Source organism: Puntigrus tetrazona, chromosome 18 (genome assembly GCF_018831695.1).
Source record: "Puntigrus tetrazona isolate hp1 chromosome 18, ASM1883169v1, whole genome shotgun sequence".
NCBI lineage: Eukaryota > Metazoa > Chordata > Actinopteri > Cypriniformes > Cyprinidae > Puntigrus > Puntigrus tetrazona.
In genome coordinates, this window is record NC_056716.1 from 2,379,438 (window position 1) to 2,401,103 (window position 21,666).

The following is a 21,666-nucleotide window of genomic DNA, read 5'->3' on the forward strand; positions in this document are numbered from 1 at the left end:
ACACGTGTAGAAGCAGATCAGAACATCAGCTTTGTCTTCAAAATGCATATCTCAAACGATTCAAAAACCATCTTTCAGGCTTCATTCCTCCTCCTCTGATATTCGGCACGGGGATCGATTCCACGTGCCTTTTCTGGAGCTACGAGTGCGGGGACAAAGGTGCCTGTCTGCTGTACGACAACGTGAGCTACCGGCACCTGTACGTCAGCATGGCCATCTTCCTCAAGGTCGTGGCGTTCTTCCTCTACACAACCACCTGGCAATGCCTGCGCAGAAACTACAAGAAGTACATTAAAAACAACGAGGGATACGTCACTCCCACCGAAATGTTCTCGTCCAGCGTGAATCTGGACAGTCTCGGAAAGGACAGCAGTCAGAGCCAAGTCAACAGGACTAAATTTATATATAGCCTGGAGGACCACGAGTGGTGTGAAAACATGGAGTCCGTTTTATAGTGGTTTCAAGCATGGTTCTGCTGTCTCTTTATTGTTAACTCACTCAAACTCTTCTACTGGGTCCATCTTGTTTTTACAAGTCCTTTTAAAGGTGTTTCTCCAGTGCCAGTAAAATGTTGTGGTAGTTAGCTGAAGGCTTCTACTTCAATGCCTGACTGTGTATCTGGTTTGTTATCTTCACACAGCGGTGCATTAGCTGAAGTCCTACACAAAATGACTGTTTCCACAATTTTTCAATAAAAAAAAAAAATATATATATATATATATATACTAAGATCAACCAGTTTAATCCGCCATCTATCATCTGGCTGGTTGATGCTGGTTACGTTCTCGATCCCCGTCCAAATCCGTTATTATTATGGGGATCATTTAGTACATCACAACCAGTTTATTGATACTAATTTATAATTCTATTATATACTACATACTGCAATATATATATATATATATATATATATATATATATATATATATATATATATATATATATATATATTTTCAAACATTCAAAGGGGTGTTTGAGAGATGTAAGTGCTTTTTGCAGCATTTGCTTTCTGCTGATGTTAATTTATATTGTTCATTAAGGCCTATAATGTCTTAATTTGTAAAGGTTATTGATACTGTACATTATTAGCTTCTTTATACATTTGTGCAATAGTGGGAGAGTGTATTTGATTTTGTTTTGGACGATGAAGGTCGATGAAGGATAGAGAACGAGGCTGTTTATTCGTAGTTTTATTAATGAATTTAGGAACGCCTCTTTATTCAGATGACAATAACGGCATGTTTGGGACTAGACTTTGGCAATATCGTGACCTACAGTATGACTGATATCAGAGAAGTATTGGAAAAGGCGATTTTATTAAATGGCAGAAGACTTTTGTCATTCATGAGTGGTGCTCTCTTCTTGCCGTAGAGCAAATGACGTTCTGAAGATCAGGCTGGGCCTCTGTATTTATGAGTTGGATGAAGAATAAAATTTCATACAGTTATAATGTAATATGTAAAGTGTGTTTCAGCTTCGGATCGAGATGAAACCGCTTTATTTCACTTCACTGCAATAAGACATGGCACTGTGGGTTCTCAGCAGATTAGAAATAGAGCTGTACACAAAAGACACTTTGGGATAAAAACCGTTCACGAACATTATTTGAATTTCTTCTAAAGCTTCACAGCACATCATCCTTGTTTTACAGATGTCACTGCAAGTCACAATTTAAGCAGTGTACCTTTCGTATCATTTTTTTAAAATGGCAAAATAACTTTTATTTTATTCTGCAAATAAATTATTTTTCATAAAATCGCAGATTTGACTCTACGTTTTTTTTTTCCCCTAACATTTTAAAATAGTTCAGCGTTGCTTGCATTTTCAAAAGCTCGCGATACCATGTGAGGTTAAGCACTTTTCCACGTCAAAGACGTTTTTTTATAAATACGAGCGCTGGCGTGGATTTAAGCGTGCGCTCTACGATCAAATCTGAGCTTGAGCTTGTTTTATAAATGAGCCCACAGTAACACATATTTCTCCACGTCTTTTCATACGAAGAAACAAGTTCAACTATGATTGCTTGAGTACATTTTCAGCAAGATCCTCATTTTGGGGTGAACTATTCTGCAACGGAATAGAATTTCGGCTATCTACTCTACTCTGAATTTTATATTTTATATCTCTTTTTTTATATTTTTAATTTCCTTCATACAGTTTTGGGCTCCCGTCAAAATAAGAATAAGAGGATGTTTTATAGTGTGGATGTAAATGGACCCAATTTGGTTATTTATAAAATCTAGGGCAAAATGGAGAGAAGATGACTATAAGCCATTTGACTACTGGGGTGAGATTTACACTCTGTGGAAAAAGAGATTTGATTCAGAATGGCCTTATTGCATTTGTGTTTATCTGCTTCTGATAATATATTCCTCGCTTTACTTTCTCCTCTTGAGCTACAAGCTGCATTTCAACTGAGTTATTAAAAGTATGGACACAAAGCTTTCTTATTTCATAGAATCAAGCAAAACTGGTTGATCTATGGTGGATATAAAGGTGAAAAGCACAGGCTTTTGAATTAAAACTCTGGACCACCTCCAACATCAGAGGCTGTACCTCTATCAGGGAAAAAGCCTTTCTTTTGATATGCTTCGTAGACACACATGCTCTTCACTACAAAAGGTCGTATATAAACCTGACAACCTTAACGTTTTTTTTTATTTATTTAACCGAACGGACACCAAATGTCAGGCTGCTTGCAATCACAGTGAACATTTTTGCAGGAGCATGTGAACTGAAATTCATCTGTTGGATTTATGAGTATTTATCTTCCATCAGTTTTTAACAGTGTCTCTTTAAGTGAGGTGACACATATACTGCGTGTTAATCTGCCCTCGTGTGTAAGAAGATTAAAGTCTTTATTTGATGTGGCTTAGATTCCCTTTTGCAGCCTTGACAGATAAGCGAAGAACCGATAGAACTGGGAAGAGAGTATGATGAGAGACTTAAAGGAAAGATACCCATTAACTAATAGACAAACAAATGTAATGATATTTTATTGTTTTCGTAGTTTGCAGCATTGTTGCTTTAGTATAGTTTATACACTAGCATAGATTTTAAACTTTTTACTTTACAGTTAGATTTTGTATTCTCTTTTTTTTTTCTGTCTGTTTTTTTTTTATTTATATATATATATATCAGACATTATATTCTCTATATATATTTAGCGTATCAATGTGTCCTATGGTGTGACAGAAAAAAAAAAAAAATATATATATATATATATATATATATATATATATATATATATATATATATATATATATATATATATATTTATAAAATTGAAGATAAACCTTTCTCAAGCTATTTTGTTACTCTAAAAAAATTTCTCATGTTATTTGAGTACTATTTTTATGAATTTTTGCTATGTCACATCATAGGACTTCAATTTTTATTTTTCAACTACCCATATGTATACATATCTCTCTCTCTCTCTCTCTCTCTCTCTCTCTCTCTCTCTATATATATATATATATATATATATATATATATATATATATATATATATATATATATATACACACCACACACACATTCACATATAACAAATATTACATAGAAAGGGGCATTATCTCATTCACATGTTAAAAAATAATTAATAAGTAGCAATAAGACACATTTCAAATGTGAAACCAACAACAACAGCAGAGCAATGTTTACTGAATAATGTACTAAATATCGCTGAAATATTCAGGAGGATATTTATAGCATGATGTCCTATTCATCAGCACCTGCAGAAGACACAAAACATCTGCCGACACTACAAAAGGTTTATTCTTGTTAAAAATATGCTTCATGGAACACACTGTTGTCAAGACTGACATCTCAAATATGTCTTTGGTGCAGTACTGTTGAGTTCCCACTTTCACAGATCTCAGAGGATCCAAACTCTGGAGGGATGGGGATATAAAGCATTTATGTTCTGCAGTGCGGGGTTATTTATCAGGGTTATTATTGTGAGCAAATAGAGAGCTGTTTAAACTGATGTGTAGCAATAACACAGCTGAGAGAGCTAATTCAATTACAGACCGTTCCACGTGCTTAAAGGAATAAAAAAAAAAAATTATTCAATCGCTAAAAATGTACTCACCCTCAGGCCATGCGCGTAGATTAGTTAGTTTCTTTATCAGAACAGAGTTGGAGAAGTTTAGCATCGCATCGCTTAATCACCGGTGGATTCTCTGCAGTGAATGGGTGCCGTCAGGATGAGATGCCGAAAGTAATCCACTTAACAAAGCTGCGTGTTTGGAAGAAACAAAGCCATCATTAACACATTATGACTTAAACCATCGCTTCTTGCCAAAATAGGAGTCCGTAATAACGTTCCCTCCAATTAAAGCTCCCCTGTTGTCCTTTGACATATATGTATTTGTTTTCACTTGTAAATGGTGCTTGCATATTTCCCTGCTGATTCACGCCAGACAGCTTCTTCACTGAAAAAGCAATATATGGATAGAGGATGAGCTTTTTAGCACGCAGAAGGAATAGTCCGAAGTTAAAAATGCCTTAATGATATATTTGCTTGTTACAAGCCCTCGGCATTTTGCTTACAATACGTCAATTGATGGATTAGAGTTGTGTTGCTTATTTGTGAAATTTATAGAGGCGTTTTTAAATCTCATTTCGAGGTTGAACTCTCGTTTCGATGGCACCCATTCAGTGCATAGGATCCACTGTAAATGCAATATATCTCAAAATCTGTTCCAATTAAGGCACAGACTGGATGTCCTAAAGTTAAGTAAATTCTTTTGCGAAATTTCATTTTTGGGTGGATTATTTCTTTAATTGCTGGCACCGAAGCCTGTGTGTGAAACCGAGAGGAAAACAGTTCAATGCTTTTACAAAATCTACATTGTTTCCCTAAAGAGTTCCTCCCCAACCATGGAGTGCGTTAGCAGGGTTTGGCTTGGCGTGTGTCGTGTGTACGTTTCTATGCACATTGCATCCGTTTCGCTTTGTTTCACATAATAATCCATCATTGCTATGGCTATCCCATCAAACTGTGCATAATTAATTTGAGGATTCATTACAAGGCCTAATTTCTCAGGAGACTGATGTGTTTGTGTGAAAATGCACAGAATATTTTATGTAAATAAGTCATTCAAAAGAGAGCCGATGTTCTGCCGCGGTGCTTTAACTGAAAAATATGCTGAATTTATGGTTTTGAAAATGATCCTTCGGAAAACCACTGCTCAAGTTGTCCATAATAATCAAGCAACTTAATCGTCTCCAGCTGAAGATAAACCCTTCTGTGTCATAAATATAAATCAAAAAATATGCCTGACACTCTTCAAATGGCGCTCGTAATATTTGAGCGAGAAGCGGGAAGGGTGGATTGTCAGTCGGCTCTTTGTGTTGTACATTTTTGATGTTCGGTTCAAAGTAGATGTTGAGAGCAGCTCGAATGCTCAAATGCAGACTGAGTTTAGGGAGAAAACAAGGAGCTTGACGCTTCGTGGTCAAAACCAAAGGATCTATTTATTTTTTTAAATGCCAGCAAAAGTAAACTACAATCTGGATATTAAATAAATGGTGCATGCTCTTGAATATTCTCTCATATTAACTTTGTTATTTTGTAAACATTGCAATATATAACTGCATACTGCTCAAATGCCATTTTGGTTGCACATTATTTTGTAGTACGTGAACTTACACATACTTGCAGTGTACCTACCTAAGAAAGTGTTGTCAACATAAAGTCACTACATGGGCATAGTTAGGTTTAGAGGTAGGTTCAGGGTTAGTGCCTAGTTATGACCTAGAGTAATTGTAGTTACTATAATGAGTACATGCATGAGTAACAGCACTGTAAAATAAAGTATTCTTCTTGACAATGTTTCACAATATAGGTAAAGATTACAGAAAGAGATTTTTGCATAATGATATGAAAAAGTGTCTGATTTCCTCCAAAGCATTTTTCACTTATTCCTTGGACTGTTTCAAAATACCATCTTACATAAAAAAATTAAATTGCAAAAGTATTTCCCTTCCCTGTGGCTGTGTGTGTGTGTGTGTGTGTGTGTGTGTGTGTGTGTGTGTGTGTGTGGAGGCAGGAGGAGATTATTTAAAAGCATTACAAAAACCCATTACTTGCCTTCATGAAATCCTTAGAAGCAGATTGGATATGGAGCATGGTCATTTTCCATTGGATAACTTGATATACACATTGCGCATGCAGGGCTAAACTGGGTCCGGTGCAATGGCACACTGAGCCGATGGAAATATGGGCACTATTTTCTACCTTAATGTTGCAGCAGATGAATTATATTGGCTCAAGGCATTCAAGAACTGCTGTGACTCACTGACATGAAATGTTGCTCATTTATTTGCAGGCAGCTCCGGTGACTCTCCGACAGCTTCAGTAGCCTGGTCCAAGTTTGGCAAGATGAAAAAAGACATGCAAATCGGAAATAACTTTTAAGTTATTCTGATTTTGATTTGCCTTTTCACTCGTTCACTCGTTTACTACAATAGTATTGACATTCCAAAAGTGTTTTTTTTTTTGCAACGACTCCATATGACCATTTTTGATTCCCCGACTGAACAGTCAGTTTATAATGGAAGCGGCACAACGCAACACGAATTCCTGACAGTAAACCGATGTCTCGATCTATTTCTTATTGTACTTCAATCATCGCCACGCTACTTCTGACACAGAGGGCAACAACTGCAAAACAGTTTTAAAAAATCACTATAAAGAACCTTTTTTTTAATAGAAATGTTTTGTGGATGTTAAAGATTATTTATGGAACCATATCCCTGCTAAAAAAAACAATATCAACTTTTAGCTATTTGAATCACTAAAAACTGATTCCTGTGCTTTAGGACATGCTCCATTAGGATTTAGTCGTTTCAACAACCCACCAATACAAGGCCATCTAATACAAAGAGAGACAAAGAGGCACCATTACAGTTTTCATTAAATGGGTCATTGGATGCCCATTTTCCACAAGTTGATTTGATTCTTTAGGATTCCAGGAAAAGCCTATTGGTTAAAACTTTTCAATGTTAGTGTAAAACAACATCATTGTTACCCTGTCAAAAACAGCTCTTTTTAAGCAACTCGATTTGTTGCATGTCCCTTTAAATGCTAATGAGCTCCGCTGACCCGGGCCCTGCCTCTTCTGTGCGGTGATGAACCCTACTGTTTACTTTAGACCTAAGAGACATTCTTTTCTAATGTTACCCTTATTCCAGAGTCCAATCAAAGGCGGACTGATGACAGTTCACTCAGGGTCTGAGGTAAGACACCAGTGTCATTCAACAATTGTGGGAGGGGCATCGGCCTGTGTGCATCTGTGATTGGCTTGATTTGATAAAGGGGTTATTATTTGGGAGGATTTAAAAATATATATACACTGGGTGAATTTTTAGCATTACAGGGTGGATGTATACACACACCGCCAACACACATTTAAGTTAAACAACAAGTAAATGTGAATTTTGCAACTGATGACACCTTTAAAACCCATACAATTCCCATTAAAACCAGTAAAACTATAAAAGATTCTTTAATGGCCTCGATTCTTTTTCCGGCAGGGATACCAATAATAAAGAACCGTTAAGATATAATTTTCACTGACAGATAATAGGCTTATATTAAACACTCACGCAAACAAGATGTAATTTAGAAGGTTTTCACGACCCATCATGCTTACAGACTCCCTATAAAGCAATTGTGAGGACAAATTAAAAATATGGCAGAAAGATGACCCCCTTTTTCCTTTCCTTACTCTTTTCTCCACGGACACCACCATTTCTAGGCCATCCCTGGCAGCATGAAGCACAAATGTATCAGAATGATTCAAATAAGACTTATTTTAGAAATTCACTATATTTGTGGGCACAAAACAAAGTTTTTGTGGGCTCATTTGCCGATGTATTAAAAACTTTGACAAAGACGGAAAATACAGAACTTATGGTGACAAAACAACAAGTTAGTTTAATGGTAAGATTTGTTGCGGGAAATCATAAATGAGCATAAACAATCAGTTAATAGGCTGAATGTGAAGTAGGACACATCATGTTCTTCCTTTTCTAAAAACAGTATCAGGTACATCCGAAATATGCATGCGACGGAGGGGATGACAGCAACGTATTATGCTCTTTGAATCATAAAAATGGACAAAAAAATCCAAAAATGCTCTATATATTAGTATTTCTCAATACAAACCTACATTTGCCTACACAAGCATATCCTGATAAACAGTAAGGGTGTTAGACCTGACAGGATACTATGATATAAGCAGTACATCTTTCACAGTGTGAGAAGCTTCTTCATTTGTAGGTTTAGATATAATATGCCAGGACTGTTCCGGTATATTCCTGAGCCTGGAACATGGTGAAAACCGTCAAGCACATTCTTCGTAAGTAACATTCTGTCAGTTATTTTTTTCGCTGGTTGCGTCTGCTGGGTGCACTCTTTAAAAGACAGCAAATTTTAATACCTCTCTTAACATCTGGTGTTCTGAAACACTTGGCGAGTGATCATGATAACCAGTCAATCTTAGCTGAAAAAAAACGATGCTTCCTAATTGTGTTAGGGTTGTAGATCACTGAAACAACCAGCCGACAAATTAAGGTTTTACTACCTTTCAATTAAATCGGAGATGATCAGAATCAAAGACGAAAGGACTGTTGGCTAAAGCAGCAGGTGCTTTTGTCTGTGTGTGTGTGTGTGTGTGTGTGTGTGTGTGAGAGGGAGAGAGAGTGTTTCTAGTGGGGTTTAAATGACCAAATGTCCCATATGTGGGCAAAACCCTATTAGCGCATTGACATTGTGACCTCCAGCAATTCAATTTGTTTTCTAACCAGCTGTTACTGTGAAAGCTGATGAGCAAGAGTATACAGGCTAACATTTATGTTATACGGAACTGTTTCTGTAAGTGTGTATAAATATGTGACAACATCCACCATATTTTTAATCTAGGAGCTGGGCAGACATTTTTATCTTTAATGTGCAAGGTTTTTTATCTTGTGATGCGCACCGTGCAGTCATATTTTAAAGGCAAAGAAAGTAAATAAATAAAAACACATTATGTATAGTCAACAGTGTCGTAATGTATTTCGTGGCAGATCAACATGATCATCTGTAACTTGAAGTTCCTCACCCTCAAATTATTCTGCTTGATATTGCAAACTGGTGTTCGCTGTCATATAAGTTGTATTTATTATTGTAATCATAAACTGCGAAGACGGCGTTACTGCACTCTGTAATTCATCTAGTTATCGAAAGAGTGGCTAATGAATCGGAAGTCTGGCACGTTCACAGGAAATATATAAAAATGTTGGGTAGTTGCGTGGCCCCGCCCACACGAAACTCTCATTGGACAGAATTAATGCTCCTCGTGCGTGTTAACCGTTAAACGTGAATATGACGTGACAGGTGAGGCTGATTGTAGAAGTTGAGAAATATCGACAAATCCCTAAAGTTACACAAATAAAGGCGTGTCGCCCCAAAAACAGCAGGAAAGTCGTTCAAATAAAAGGCGTTCTGGTTGCGCAGCACGAGAACGCGCTCGGTCGGAGGGAACCGTTCTGATTGGCTGTGATTTGTGATTGATTATGTCGAGTCGTGCAGCTGTTCCAGGTTCACCGTGGACAGACGAATGGCTCGTCGCTGTAACCCCGTCGCGTCGTGCCTGGTCAGGACAAGGATCCGGATTAGAATTTAGAAAAGAACCATTAGCTCAATATAAAAACAATAGAAGTCAACGGAAAGTCCTGAACGTAGAGAATCAAACGTCTGTGTCTTCGTCAAATAGAAACAAAGAGAGCAAGACGGAGAGGGGGAATCGTATTTCATATTCAATTTTAAACCCGCGCCTCCCAATGCCAATTACGTGGCTTAACTCAATGCATAACATCCATATGTGAGTTTATGCACCTTGCAGGCAAAGTTTCAAGGGAACTGCCTCCCACCAGATCTCCGAGGAGTAGAAGAGAAGAAAGGACGTTCACGTTTGCCTCCTCTCCACACTACTTTAGTGAAGGTGGAAGAAGCCGATGGACGCGATGTTTGATGCAGACAACTGTTCGCTAACCTGCACGGCCGGTTAGAATGGTGCGGCTTTGTCGAGGAGACGGAGGAACGTTACATGTGTTGCCCTGCGTAAGGAAGCGGTGTGAAAGAAGAACGGATCTCTATTGCGCTTCTAGTTAAACGCATCTGGAGAATCGCACACATCGGTCAAGTCATGTCTTTTGAATTCCGAATACTGATGTTCGGAATCGGGACAGCCCTGGTTATATTTGTGATCATAGCTGATATATCGGAAGTGGAGGAAGAAATCGCGTAAGTAAATTCGATTAACGCGCAATAAACAATACAGATGAATACATCACGTTCTTGTTTGGTCTTTGTCGCGGCGCGCAGTTGCACTCTATTTATGTTTATGTGGTGTTTATGTTTAGGACATTGTCCTCCGTGCTTTTGATTGTCTCGAGAGAGACTTTGTGGGAGCCCAAACAATGGACAGTCCATTTAGGACTAGCCTGAGCTGCGTATTACATCGGCTCGTGTTCACACCATTACTATACATACAAGAAAATGACAAAGAGCTGTGCATTTTATTTACTTGTGTATTTTCTGTCTCCTTCTTTTTTTTTTTCCGAACAGCTCCAATTTAAGATTGATTTTCTGTGTTTTAGAAAATAACTGGTCTCTAGTTGGTCCAAGCTGGTCATTAGGTGGTCTAAGCCGTTCAGTTGCTATCTGACAAGATGCATATTTCAAAAAAAGCCAGCCTTACCTCCCTACCGAGCTGATTTGTTGCTGTTCCAAGATGATTTACCACCTTACCAACTTAATGACCACCTTGGGCCGGCAAATGATTGGCTTGGATCAGTTAATTACCATTTTGGAACGGCAAATAACCAGCTTGGACCCGCCACAATGTTCTAAAACACAGACTACACGTTAAACTGTGTCTTCCTGCAGGGTTGGTTTGGTCTTTCATCAAACAGGGTAATTCTGTGTCTAAGTCAAAAGAGGGAGACAATGTGTTGTCCCGAGGACTATTGTTCGCAGAGCCGCAGCCTATGTTTGTGGGTACTTCAGTTTGAGGGAAGCGTTCACGTGATGTTATTATGATGATGTTTCTGTAGGATCTGGAGGAGATGCGCGAGCTTTTAAAGTTCTTCTTTTATCCATTCGGAGTTGCCTATCAGCAGAGCGATAACATTTTGAAACCCATTTTGCTGAATAACGTTAATAAGTATGTAGTCTTCAATTATTAATGCTTGGCAGGTCTCCAAAGCGAGTCCTTCAGACTTTGCTGAGTGTGAAACCTTCTACGGGAGTCATCAGATAAATGCAGCTGACCGTGGTGCTCCTTAACGGATGCCTGTTGGTTTGTGGTTTTGTTCTACTCTTGAGTGTGTTCTGTTTGCGCCCATTCATGGCAAGTGAAAAGACGGTCTGATCTGTGGTTTGTGGCAGCTAGGGGATTACTGTTTGATTTGTGATTTTTAAAGCTACAGCCTGGAGACAAAAATGAACCGTTTGCCTTTCCTCTGTTATAATTGAACCCTGTAGCAGAAATCCTCAGGCTTACATAATTGCAAAAATCTAGCTGTCTCGGGACATACACTTTAAACCTCTTGAGCGATAAAAATGTTTGTGTGTAGATGGATTAATTGCAAGAATAATTGCACGAGAAAACAACACTCAAACACAAGTGTGTGCTGCCAAGATGCGCATGTAGTGCTTAATTTTTAAATGGATCATGCCTAGAGTTGCCACATTTGACATTTTATGCAAAGTATTTGGCTTGTTTGCTATATACCGTGAGATTCTATTTCACATTTCTGCTGCACTGATTACTATTTATCCTTTAAGCGTGGAAAGGGAATATTTCCTCCCTCGTATTTGCGAACCCGAAATATCCCAGAGACAAAATATAATTGTAAAATCCCAATTTGGAAATTTCACACCTCATTTACAAGCTGTCAGAAGGCATTAGATGATGCTTATGATCTAATTCCTGCTTAAGTTATTGGTGAGATTTCTAATTTATTGGCATTTGAAATATAATTTTATATCAAACAAAGGATCTAAGGGGTATATCTCAGAGCAGTTATAAGCGCTTTGAAGCAACACCACCATTAAATCTGCATTTGAAGCTGCTCCCCAGAATTTTAAGAGATCTGTGCTCTGTCTGCTTAATAATGCACGTAGCCATGACTTTGGGGGAGACATGGAGAACATTACAGTGAGTGGTAGACAAATAGGACTGATTTGCTGAAAGAGACAATGCTATCCTGTCCTGACCGCTTTTGAAAGGGGCACCCTGCAGCTAGAGGTGCTTTGAACGGCATGATGTCTGTTACGTATCATCCATGCCTACGTGTTTGACAGGAATACTTTGCCCAAAAATGAAAATTTGCTCTCCCGCGAGCCACCCGAGGTGTAGATGTGCTCGTTTCCCAATCAAAACGGATTTGGAGAAATTTGGCAATGCATCACACTCTCACCGTTGGATCCTCTGCAGTGAATGGGTGCCGTCGGAGTCAAAACGAGCTGATCGACGCAATCCATAATACGGCAGTCCATCAATTACACTGCGATTGCGAAAAGCTGCGCGTTTTATAATAAACTCATTCAACACGCGGTGAGCAAGTTATTGGATGATGAATTTGTCCAAATCCGTTCGGATGAAGAAACAAACACTTTAAGGTGATCGGATTTAGTATATATTCTAACACTTTATTTTTCTGATATTATTAATCAGTAATAACCATTGTGTTTGAACCATCAAAATATAATAAAGAGTTTAGAAGTGGAATGACTTATTAAGTCCTAAATAAACATCATCATAATTCAATTTCATATATATTTTCCAGTCCAGGGTCTAATTGCCTTTACCTCAATTATCTACTCAGAGAGCATTATTAATGGTCATTACTGGATAATGATGATGAATATTTTATGCTTTCTGCTCTTAGGAACATTGAGGATTCACAGAAATTTCACTTAAAAAGCTTTGTCCTTCAGTCCAACAGGTTTGTAATCCGATTCGTTATATCGTTCATGATTTATAGTGTTTTTTTGTTTTTTTATTTATGAGAAAATGTTATTGATGTTTACAGCCGCACATTTCAATCTGCTTCCGAGCGTTATAGACCTAAAGCAAGACATTTGTAAAATATTAAATGTATTCTATTTTCAGTTTATTTGCATGTTAATTATAGTTATTTAAACACTTTAAAATCGTTTTTGCAGATTTATTAGGATTTCAGGAGTTCAGAACAGGGTATATACCAAAGCATAACTGCCGGTATCTTTTGAGGTGACGATTGTATTCGTAGCGGTGTCTTAACGGTGATGTTTGACAGACGTGCGCATAAACACGGTCTTTTTCCTCCATCAGAAATTCAGTCTTGAATGCTGCTCCTACTTCACTAGTCACCTATAGAAAGAGCAAAGTCTCCTCTTCTCCAGTTCCACTGCCAGGCATAAAGAGCAAAACCAGCAATTCATCCTCACCAGAATGGACTTTCAACAGAACCTTGTCTAACCTCATCAGGTGCACTTTCAGTTTATTAAAATGCGCCGTATGGCATTTCGAAAGAACGTTAATAATTGTGTTGTTTTTCCTTTTTCTTTCCAGGAAAAACATTTTGAGGTTCCTGGATGCTGAGAGGGACATCTCAATCCTTAAGAGCACCTTTAAACCCGGGGATGTCATTCATTATATATTTGACCGCCAGAGCACCACAAACATCTCCGAGAACCTGTACCACCTTTTGCCGACGGTGTCTCCCATGAAGAACCAGCATTACAAACAATGTGCCATCGTAGGGAACTCTGGGATACTACTGAATAGCAGCTGCGGCAGAGAGATTGATTCACACGACTTTGTCATCCGGTAAACAACTTGTCTTCTATTTTGTGTCGTCGCGTTCAACAGTTTATGCCGTTGATGTAACCTTAGCCAGCTCTCATCCTCAATCAAACAATAAACCCACCTAAACTGGCTGTAAAGAAAAATGATAAAACGGTGTCCTAAAACAAGGACTCTCAAAATACTCTTAAAGAAATATTTTTTTTTCTGGGTCTTTAATTTCATATCAGTGATAACTGTGGAAGATACGGTTTGTGCCTTTAGTGTTTAAAAAAAAAATGGTTATTGGGACTGTCTTGCAATTGCCAATTTCTCATAAAATGGTCTTTTATTTATTTATTTTTTTTGCTATGATTTTATATCTCAGTGTGAAATTATTTCTCATTGTAAACTGTCACAATTACCTATTTTTCTTTGAGGTGGAAGCTTGTTTTTATGAATAACAGGCAGCAAAAAACGTTATAGATTTATGAGTTTAGGTTTTTGAGTCCTTGGCCATCTTCAAGAAATGGCTAAAACACATCTTTTATCTTTGCTTGACCTTCTAACACTCTCTATTCTAGTTCCATTTATATATTTATTAAAAAAACAACACTATCTTATATAACTTCCGCTCTCTGTTTGTTGTCTAGCAGTTTGTTTTTCTAAAGAGAGAACCCACTAGATTTCTGTGTATTTCTGTTCTATCTACTAGTTTTGTGTGTGAGGGTGATATCATACACACACACGGCAGAACACTTGCATTTTATTGCTCTTTTGTTGGTTTTGATTGCTTCTATTGTCTCATTTGTAAGTGGCTTATACTAAATTTAAATGTTTCATCACAAGTAGTAATAGTACTTCAGAGCGGAAAGGCTGATGTTACTTTATTATGAAGTTAATTGAATTTTTTTTTTTTTTTTTTTGAATAATTGTCTGTGCTGTTTGCATCTTTGCGGCTGTAGATTGGCATTCTCTACGTTCAGCTTGAAACCAGCTTTTAAAGAAATTGTTGGATTTCAAACACGCTCCGATCTCTATGCGACACAATGCACTTTTGAAATAGCTGTCAGTACATCCAGGCTTGACTCAAACTGCCGGAAGGCTTTCAGAACTGAAGGGTGATACATGCTGCAATTACTGACCAGCTGAGCCAAAATGACATTTGTATAAGACATACTAAGCCACAGCCCTGGAAACATAATTAGGCTGTCTTCTACAAGCGACTAAAAGTTCACTTGCCTGTAAAGTGCTCTGCCTACAGCCCAAAGCTGTTTGATTAAATACATTTACAGCAGCTTCGCGTGTAGTAGTACAATACTGTGAGATTCCCAATCCTAAATGAGTCTTCAACAGCCCAGCTGCGCTTTTAGGACACGAATGTCATTCAGCCCCAGTCCAGGGACGTACAGAGCCTCGAAGATTAAGAAATGGAGGAACTTAAATCCCTCCTGTGTGTTTGGCATGGCTTTTTTGCTGGGCAAGGACAAGACTGTGTGGGAGTGTGACCGTGACAGCTAAGCCTCGGCAGTCGGCATGGTGCCAGTGTTGAAAGGTTTTCCAGGTATTGTGGCAAGATGATAATGCCAAAACTGCGCTCAGTATTTGCTTTAAAGTCACCTCTGTGCGTCTTTGTGGATTTTTTTTGAAGTGAATGGTGGGAGGAGCTTTAAAAGTCACTTGCTTAAGTCTGGATGTGAGAAGATAATGCATACTGTCGTATTAATTTTGTAGTTTGTACAAAGATGAATTGCTGACTTTAAAATGAAGTCTGGAGTGAAGGTCATTTACTCGTTATTACTTTTAAGCTTTTTATATGTCACTCTTAAAGCTCAATAGACCGGTAGGGCTTTACCATTTTTCACTCGAACCCATCTTTTGTACACTAGTATACTCAAGCTCTAGTGAGTAAATACATTTTATTTTAAATACAGAGATGGTGTTAAAAGCGTATTTTAGTTAATATTTATGGTGTCCCAAAATAGCACCGTTAAATATACTTAGGTGCTCTTAAGTGGATCTGAAGAATAATTTTTATTACATCAAGTGCAAAACTAGTGCACAAAAATAGAGCAGTTTAAGTAAATTATGCAAATGTACTTTTTTTTTAAAACCTGGGCAGATTATATTTCCAATTTGCGGCTTTTTATTTAATATTTTTATTAATGATGCACCAATCATAATATTTCATGGACAGTGCAGGTACTAATTGACTTTTCTCTTTTATTTATACAAGCAAATTAGTCGGTTCCAATACTGGTTGCATATTATTTTATTTGTTTTTCAAGCTAATTTATTTGGTTTATAACATGCCAATTGTCCCAGATAGAAATATCTCCTTTTATGCAACCGCTGCACTGATCCACACATTTTGAATAAGATCGTGCCATTTCTAAATTTAAAGCAAAAACAGACTTAAAATTGTTCCATTAAAACATCTGCAAGAAACAAAAACAACAAATGAGAGGGGCTAATGAGACTCTCTAACAGCAGGTGGCGCTTATAGAACAGCAGCAATATAGCGTTTCTTTGGTTACTGCTGTAAACGCTATGCCTGCTACAGTATATTTTTCGCCTCTGTTAACTTCATTTACAGACTCAGGCATGTTGTGTTTTTATTTATCATTGTTCCAGTAGCTCCCTACAAAAAATGTACTCATGAAGAGAGCGGCAGAGTAATTTTCAAAGGTCCGTTCCATTAAATCGGCTGTGTTATTACGCAAGCAATGTGCTGTGAACAGTACCTTTTAAATTACTTCAGAAAAACAGTGAAATCGTTGCTTCATTGTGGCTGTAGTTGACTTAGAGTATTTCTTTTCCAAAGAGATTTTTAAAGCATTATAAGCCAACAAGCATTATGAACCAAATCGACCAGGTCAAAATATTTCACGGTTGTATTTGAAGCAAAAATTGCTCAAAAAGTACAGAAGTACAAGATTGTGTGCGCTTTCAATGAGAGAAGTAACTGCAGTCCCGTGAATCATTTATGAGTCAAATGAATGTAAAATAAAATCTAAAATAATTGGATTAAAGACGTTATGACAAGCAACTCGCAAGGAATGTTATTAGTTGAAAAGAATAAAAAGCGCCTTCTAAAGATCATCGAAACCTGCAGATTTTTCTGCTCTCTGAAAAAAAAGGTATCCTTGCTTCCAGAACCCAGCTGTTGAAATAACTGAAGGACCGTTTAGTCTAATGTGCCATCGCACCTCTTTTGGCAACGACGAAAAACGCAACACTTATTTGAAAGCTCCGCATTGACACATTTGCACATTGAGTATGTTATGAATGTAAGGGTATAATGTAGTCTCTTTGAAGCAGACATAAACTTCAGATATGTTTGCTGTTGATGGCTTGTTACTAGAAAACTAATGCTTGATCGTGTGTCGAAATCCGGATGCACGCAGACGGCAGCATTCACAGATAAAATATGTAAAGCAACCGTCTTGAGATGTCATTAAAACCCGACTGTGCTAATATATGTATATGTGTGTTTTTCGAGGTGTAACCTGGCTCCAGTAGAGGAGTACGCGACTGATGTGGGCCTGCGCACCAGTCTGGTGACCATGAACCCTTCTGTGGTGCAGCGTGCTTTTCAGGACCTGCACAGCGACGAGTGGGTACAGCGCTTCGTCCACAGGCTGCAGAGTCTCAGCGGGAGCGTGCTGTGGATCCCTGCCTTCATGGCTAAAGGAGGAGAGGAGCGAGTGGAGTGGGCGATCCGCCTAATTCTTCTGCACACCGTGAACGTCCGTACCGCCTTCCCCTCCCTGCGTCTGCTCCATGCTGTCAGAGGGTACGTGTCCGTGCATTTAAGCCTGTACTCAACACTCGTGCTTCGCTGAAGCAGGTGTATCAAGCCTCTCGCTATTTATAGTCCGGGCATCAATACATTCACATCCTAGTCTGAGACCACAGCGTGGGGCTGTTCCTGTAAGTGGATCGAGGTGCACACTAAGTGCATACCGGCATTTATATATCTGTATTTTTTTTTTTTTTTTTTTTTTTTTTTACAGGAGGTCTTTGTGAGCTCACTCAATGAATTCAAGCCCCTCTGGGCTCAATTGTAGTCGGCTGCCTTTAAATAGCGCGCAACCTTTGCCTCTTTCATTGACCTCTGCATATTTTAAGCCTGCTATTCAGCCCTCTCTTGGAGTAGAGTGGCTGGAGCTCACCATCCTTACAATGCACCTAGCCGCTGGTTTTTCTTAGATCCATCTGCGTAACGTGGGTTGCCAGGGCAGGGATAAAGGTCGGGCGAGAGACGGCTGTTCGGTGAATGGGGTATTGAGAAAAATTTGGCATCACAATATGTCGTAGTTGATAAAATGATTTAAAAGTAGGGCATTTGTAAAGGAATAGCTCATTTAAAAAAAGGAAAAAGTCAACTCCACAAACAGGAAGAAAGAAACTTGAGGAATCTTTAATGTACTACTGCGAAAAAAAACATTCTATGTAATTTAAATAGAAGGTTAACAGGTTTAAGACATTCAAATGGCAAAAAAAAAAAAAAAGTATGCTTATTTTCCGTGGCTGTATCGAACCGTGTTTGTACTCGAATCATCAATTCAAACAATTCATACATTTTGTGTTTCCAGTGTGGTACAAAACTTCATATCGAGTTGTCGTCGTAGGATGCGCACCATTTATACGAGCTGGTTCTTTTAGTAATTCACAAGAGAGCATATATTTATAAAGTTTCCAGCTTGAAAAGGTCTGAAGCGTTGATTCGGATGCACTCCTGCTTTCAACGTTGACAATAATGAGAAACCTGTCTCGAGCATATCAGAAAGATTTCTAAGCTTTGCCGTCACAGGAATAAATTACAAGTTAAAATGTTATGAAATTGAGTTTCTTTTTAAATCCAAAATGAATCAGAAAGCCTTCTGAGATTTTGCACTCGGCCCTAAAGTACAAAGACCAGAGGTAGCTTTAAGATATGGGATCCTCTTTGTTATCTGAAACTCCTTTCCTCAAGGCCCCCCTTTTTCCTCAACTGTTCTGAATGAATGACACCTCACGGATACAGAGAGAGCCCCATTGTGAGGGTTATTCAGGGGTGAGTGGACTGGAGAGGGTTCAGTGCATCTTAATGGACATTGTTCAGTTGTCTGATCTCCCTTCTCCTTTTAAACGTGGAAGATTGGCATAGCCGTCAGGTTTGGATGTGGGGGCGAGTTTAGCATGAGAACATTTAAAAAAAAGGGATTTCGCCTAAATTCAACAGCTGAGCTCAGGATGCTTTTTTTAGTAACCTTAGCTGTTATAATCCCCCGATTCGTTTGGATTGGTTCTTTTCTTAAAACCTCAGGTTTAAGTTTTAGTTGAGTTTTAGTTTTTGTTTGTTTTGAGAGGAATCACTATTTTTATGACTCGTTCAGTTGACAGAGGGACAGGAAAGACATTTCTTGAACTTTTTTGAACTTTTTATCAATGTGATTTTCCTTTTCAGATACTGGTTGACCAATCACGTCCAGATTAAAAGACCCACCACCGGGCTCCTGATGTACACCATGGCCACCCGCTTTTGCGATGAGATCCACTTGTACGGCTTCTGGCCTTTCGCCCACGATCCAGATGGCAAACCGGTCAAGTACCACTACTACGACACGCTAACTTACCACTACACATCCAGTGCCAGTCCACACACGATGCCTTTGGAATTCCGAACTTTAAGTGCTCTTCACAGACAGGGGGCGCTGCGGCTGCACACCGGACCGTGTAAACTTCCAACATGAGCGCTCGCCGCCTCGTTCCGAACGGTTTCGTACACTGGACCTTAGAGGTGCTGTGGAAAATACAGATTACCTGAATGCTTCGGGTAAATCTCTGACCAAATGTGAGAATGCAATATTTTTTTTGGTTCCTTTTAAAGTGTTCAACCTTGAAAAGGTTTTAAATCTGTAATTAAGGCTATTTTATAAAAAGCCCCTTGCCGTTGGTTTATTTCTACTTATCTCGCGTTTCATTAAGTGTCTTATTTGTTCAGATTTTCTGCCATATTTGGCCACTAGGTGGGAGCATATGTTCTTTCTGTCTTTAGTCTTAGCTGTTCGGCACAATTGTTTAAAAAAAGGTACTTAAGAATGTCATTTATTTGTTGCCTTTACGGTCTAAGTGTCTGTTGAGCCCACAGACAGAACGACTGAATGTAAGACTCTCGTCGGTTTTTACATTTAACATCGAGCAATTTAGACTTAGGACGAACGTTTTCACTGGTTTGAAGGGGGTTTTCCACTACGTTGCTTACGTACGTTCTTCTAGAAGATATTTTGGACAATTTAGTGCCTCAAGTTAGAGATGACGCTATGCTGCGTCGCGTGAGACTCGATAAAGTTGCCTTAGAAAGACTTAGTGAAGTAGTATTGTGATTGTTAGCAGGCGGTGACATTTTTGCATTGATGTGCGCTAGTACTTGCGGAACATGTGAACTGCAGGCGTGTAGTTGAACGTGTTTGCACAGCGAGGCAGCTATCGGAGCGAGTGCAGCCCCACGCTGAGATACTGTAGCCAAAATCCAGAACACACCCAGCTGTTCACACACTCTTGTGTACTCAAGGATGGTCGAGCGTGAAGGGACATTCGGTGTGTACACTTTGGAATTTGTTAAAGCCACATAGCAGCGGCGTTTCTGTATCTAAGGGTTTTTTGGGGGTCGGGGTTGGATTTCTTTTTGTATGTGACGCATATTACATGTTTAAGTGAATGTATTTGTGATAACTTATAAGTAAAAACATACTGCTGTACTTTTTTTCCCCAGTTTATTCATGCACACACTAGACGGGTCAAGATGTTTCAACGAATTATTATTTAGTAAATGGTTTCACAGAAAGTTCGCATTCAATTTCTTCTTTGAAATTTTTTGTCTGTTCAACCTTTCACTAAACTAGTTTTATAGTTCCTTCAGCTAAAATATTTAGAAAACTACAGCAAGTTAGGTAAAATTTAACCACTTACTCCGTTGTTACATTTCATGTATTTGTATAGTTTAACAAAATTGTTACAACTGATTAACTGATAATCACTAAAACAGCCATTACAAACACACAATAGTCTATATTTAATAACAATCTCCATTTATAACTTTTTTTATACGGACTCAAACATACTGTTTAAAAGTTTGGAGTTGGTCAAAAATGTTTCTTAAGTTTCTTATGCTCACCAACGCTGCATTTAAATAATACAGTAAAATTAGATTAATATATACTAAAAGTTTTTCAGCGTTTTTTTTGTTTGTTTTTTAGTATAAAGGTCACAAGAACACCATTAATATTCTTGTGACAATGTAAAAGTGTTTATTGTTTTGGTCGAATTCCTGCATCCCCTCCCAAAAACAATAAAATAAAAAAATAAAATATAAATAAATAATGTAGTGTACATCGACTTTGAAATGGCTATTTTCGGTGGCTATAAAGTAAAACAGGGCAGTATAGAAATGAAATAATAAAAATAAATAAAAATAAAAAAAACATTTCAAAGAAAAACTAATTCACAAAATTAATTGCTTAATATTTTTTAAAACTTTACGTTGATAAAGAAATTTTTGTGACGCATCTAAGAACAAGCAGAAGAAAAAAAAACAGGAAATTATATCTCAAAAAAAGGACCCTTCCAGCCCCTTATGACTGTATCAAGGTCAACAAATATTAGATTAAAATATCAGATAATTAAAAAATTATTATTACAGGTTGTAAAATGTGATGCGACTTCCAAAAAAAGATGAAATGTAATCTAAAGACTTACAATATTTGTAAGCAATACTCTTTACCTTTTAGAATTTTTTTTATTTAATGCTTATCACAAGTCATGACTCCAGACATTAGAATACAAATAAATTTAG

At 38.0% G+C, this 21,666-nt stretch overlaps 2 protein-coding genes across 3 annotated transcripts in view; both read left to right on the forward strand.

Moving 5' to 3' along the window:
* The window catches only part of slco3a1a (solute carrier organic anion transporter family member 3A1a), a 52,598-nt gene extending 39,068 nt beyond the window's left edge, over positions 1–13,530 (forward strand). Inside the window, exons 10-11 of one of the 2 annotated variants that reach the window (XM_043263974.1) lie at positions 12,949–13,005; positions 13,374–13,530. In XM_043263974.1, coding sequence (XP_043119909.1) covers positions 12,949–12,980 — 32 coding nt within the window. In that variant the 3' untranslated portion in view covers positions 12,981–13,005; positions 13,374–13,530. Of the gene's footprint in view, positions 1–78; positions 1,762–12,948; positions 13,006–13,373 lie in introns of those variants that run through there. The other variant, XM_043263973.1, reaches the window with a different exon arrangement.
* st8sia2 (ST8 alpha-N-acetyl-neuraminide alpha-2,8-sialyltransferase 2) lies at positions 9,651–20,572 on the forward strand. Its single transcript, XM_043263975.1, has 6 exons — positions 9,651–10,297; positions 12,949–13,005; positions 13,374–13,529; positions 13,614–13,871; positions 17,329–17,622; positions 19,279–20,572. The coding sequence occupies exons 1-6, from the start codon at positions 10,200–10,202 to the stop codon at positions 19,562–19,564; spliced, it is 1,149 nt and encodes a 382-aa protein (XP_043119910.1). The 5' UTR covers positions 9,651–10,199; the 3' UTR covers positions 19,565–20,572.
* Positions 20,573–21,666: the final 1,094 nt, after the last annotated feature.

Coding starts and splice junctions, on each gene's coding strand:
- st8sia2 (XM_043263975.1), top strand. CDS start 10,200: ATGTCTTTTGAATTCCGAATACTGATGTTCGGAATCGGGACAGCCCTG. Junction 13,530..13,613: donor ACCTTGTCTAACCTCATCAG/GTGCACTTTCAG, acceptor TTTTCTTTCCAG/GAAAAACATTTTGAGGTTCC. Junction 13,872..17,328: donor TCACACGACTTTGTCATCCG/GTAAACAACTTG, acceptor GTGTTTTTCGAG/GTGTAACCTGGCTCCAGTAG.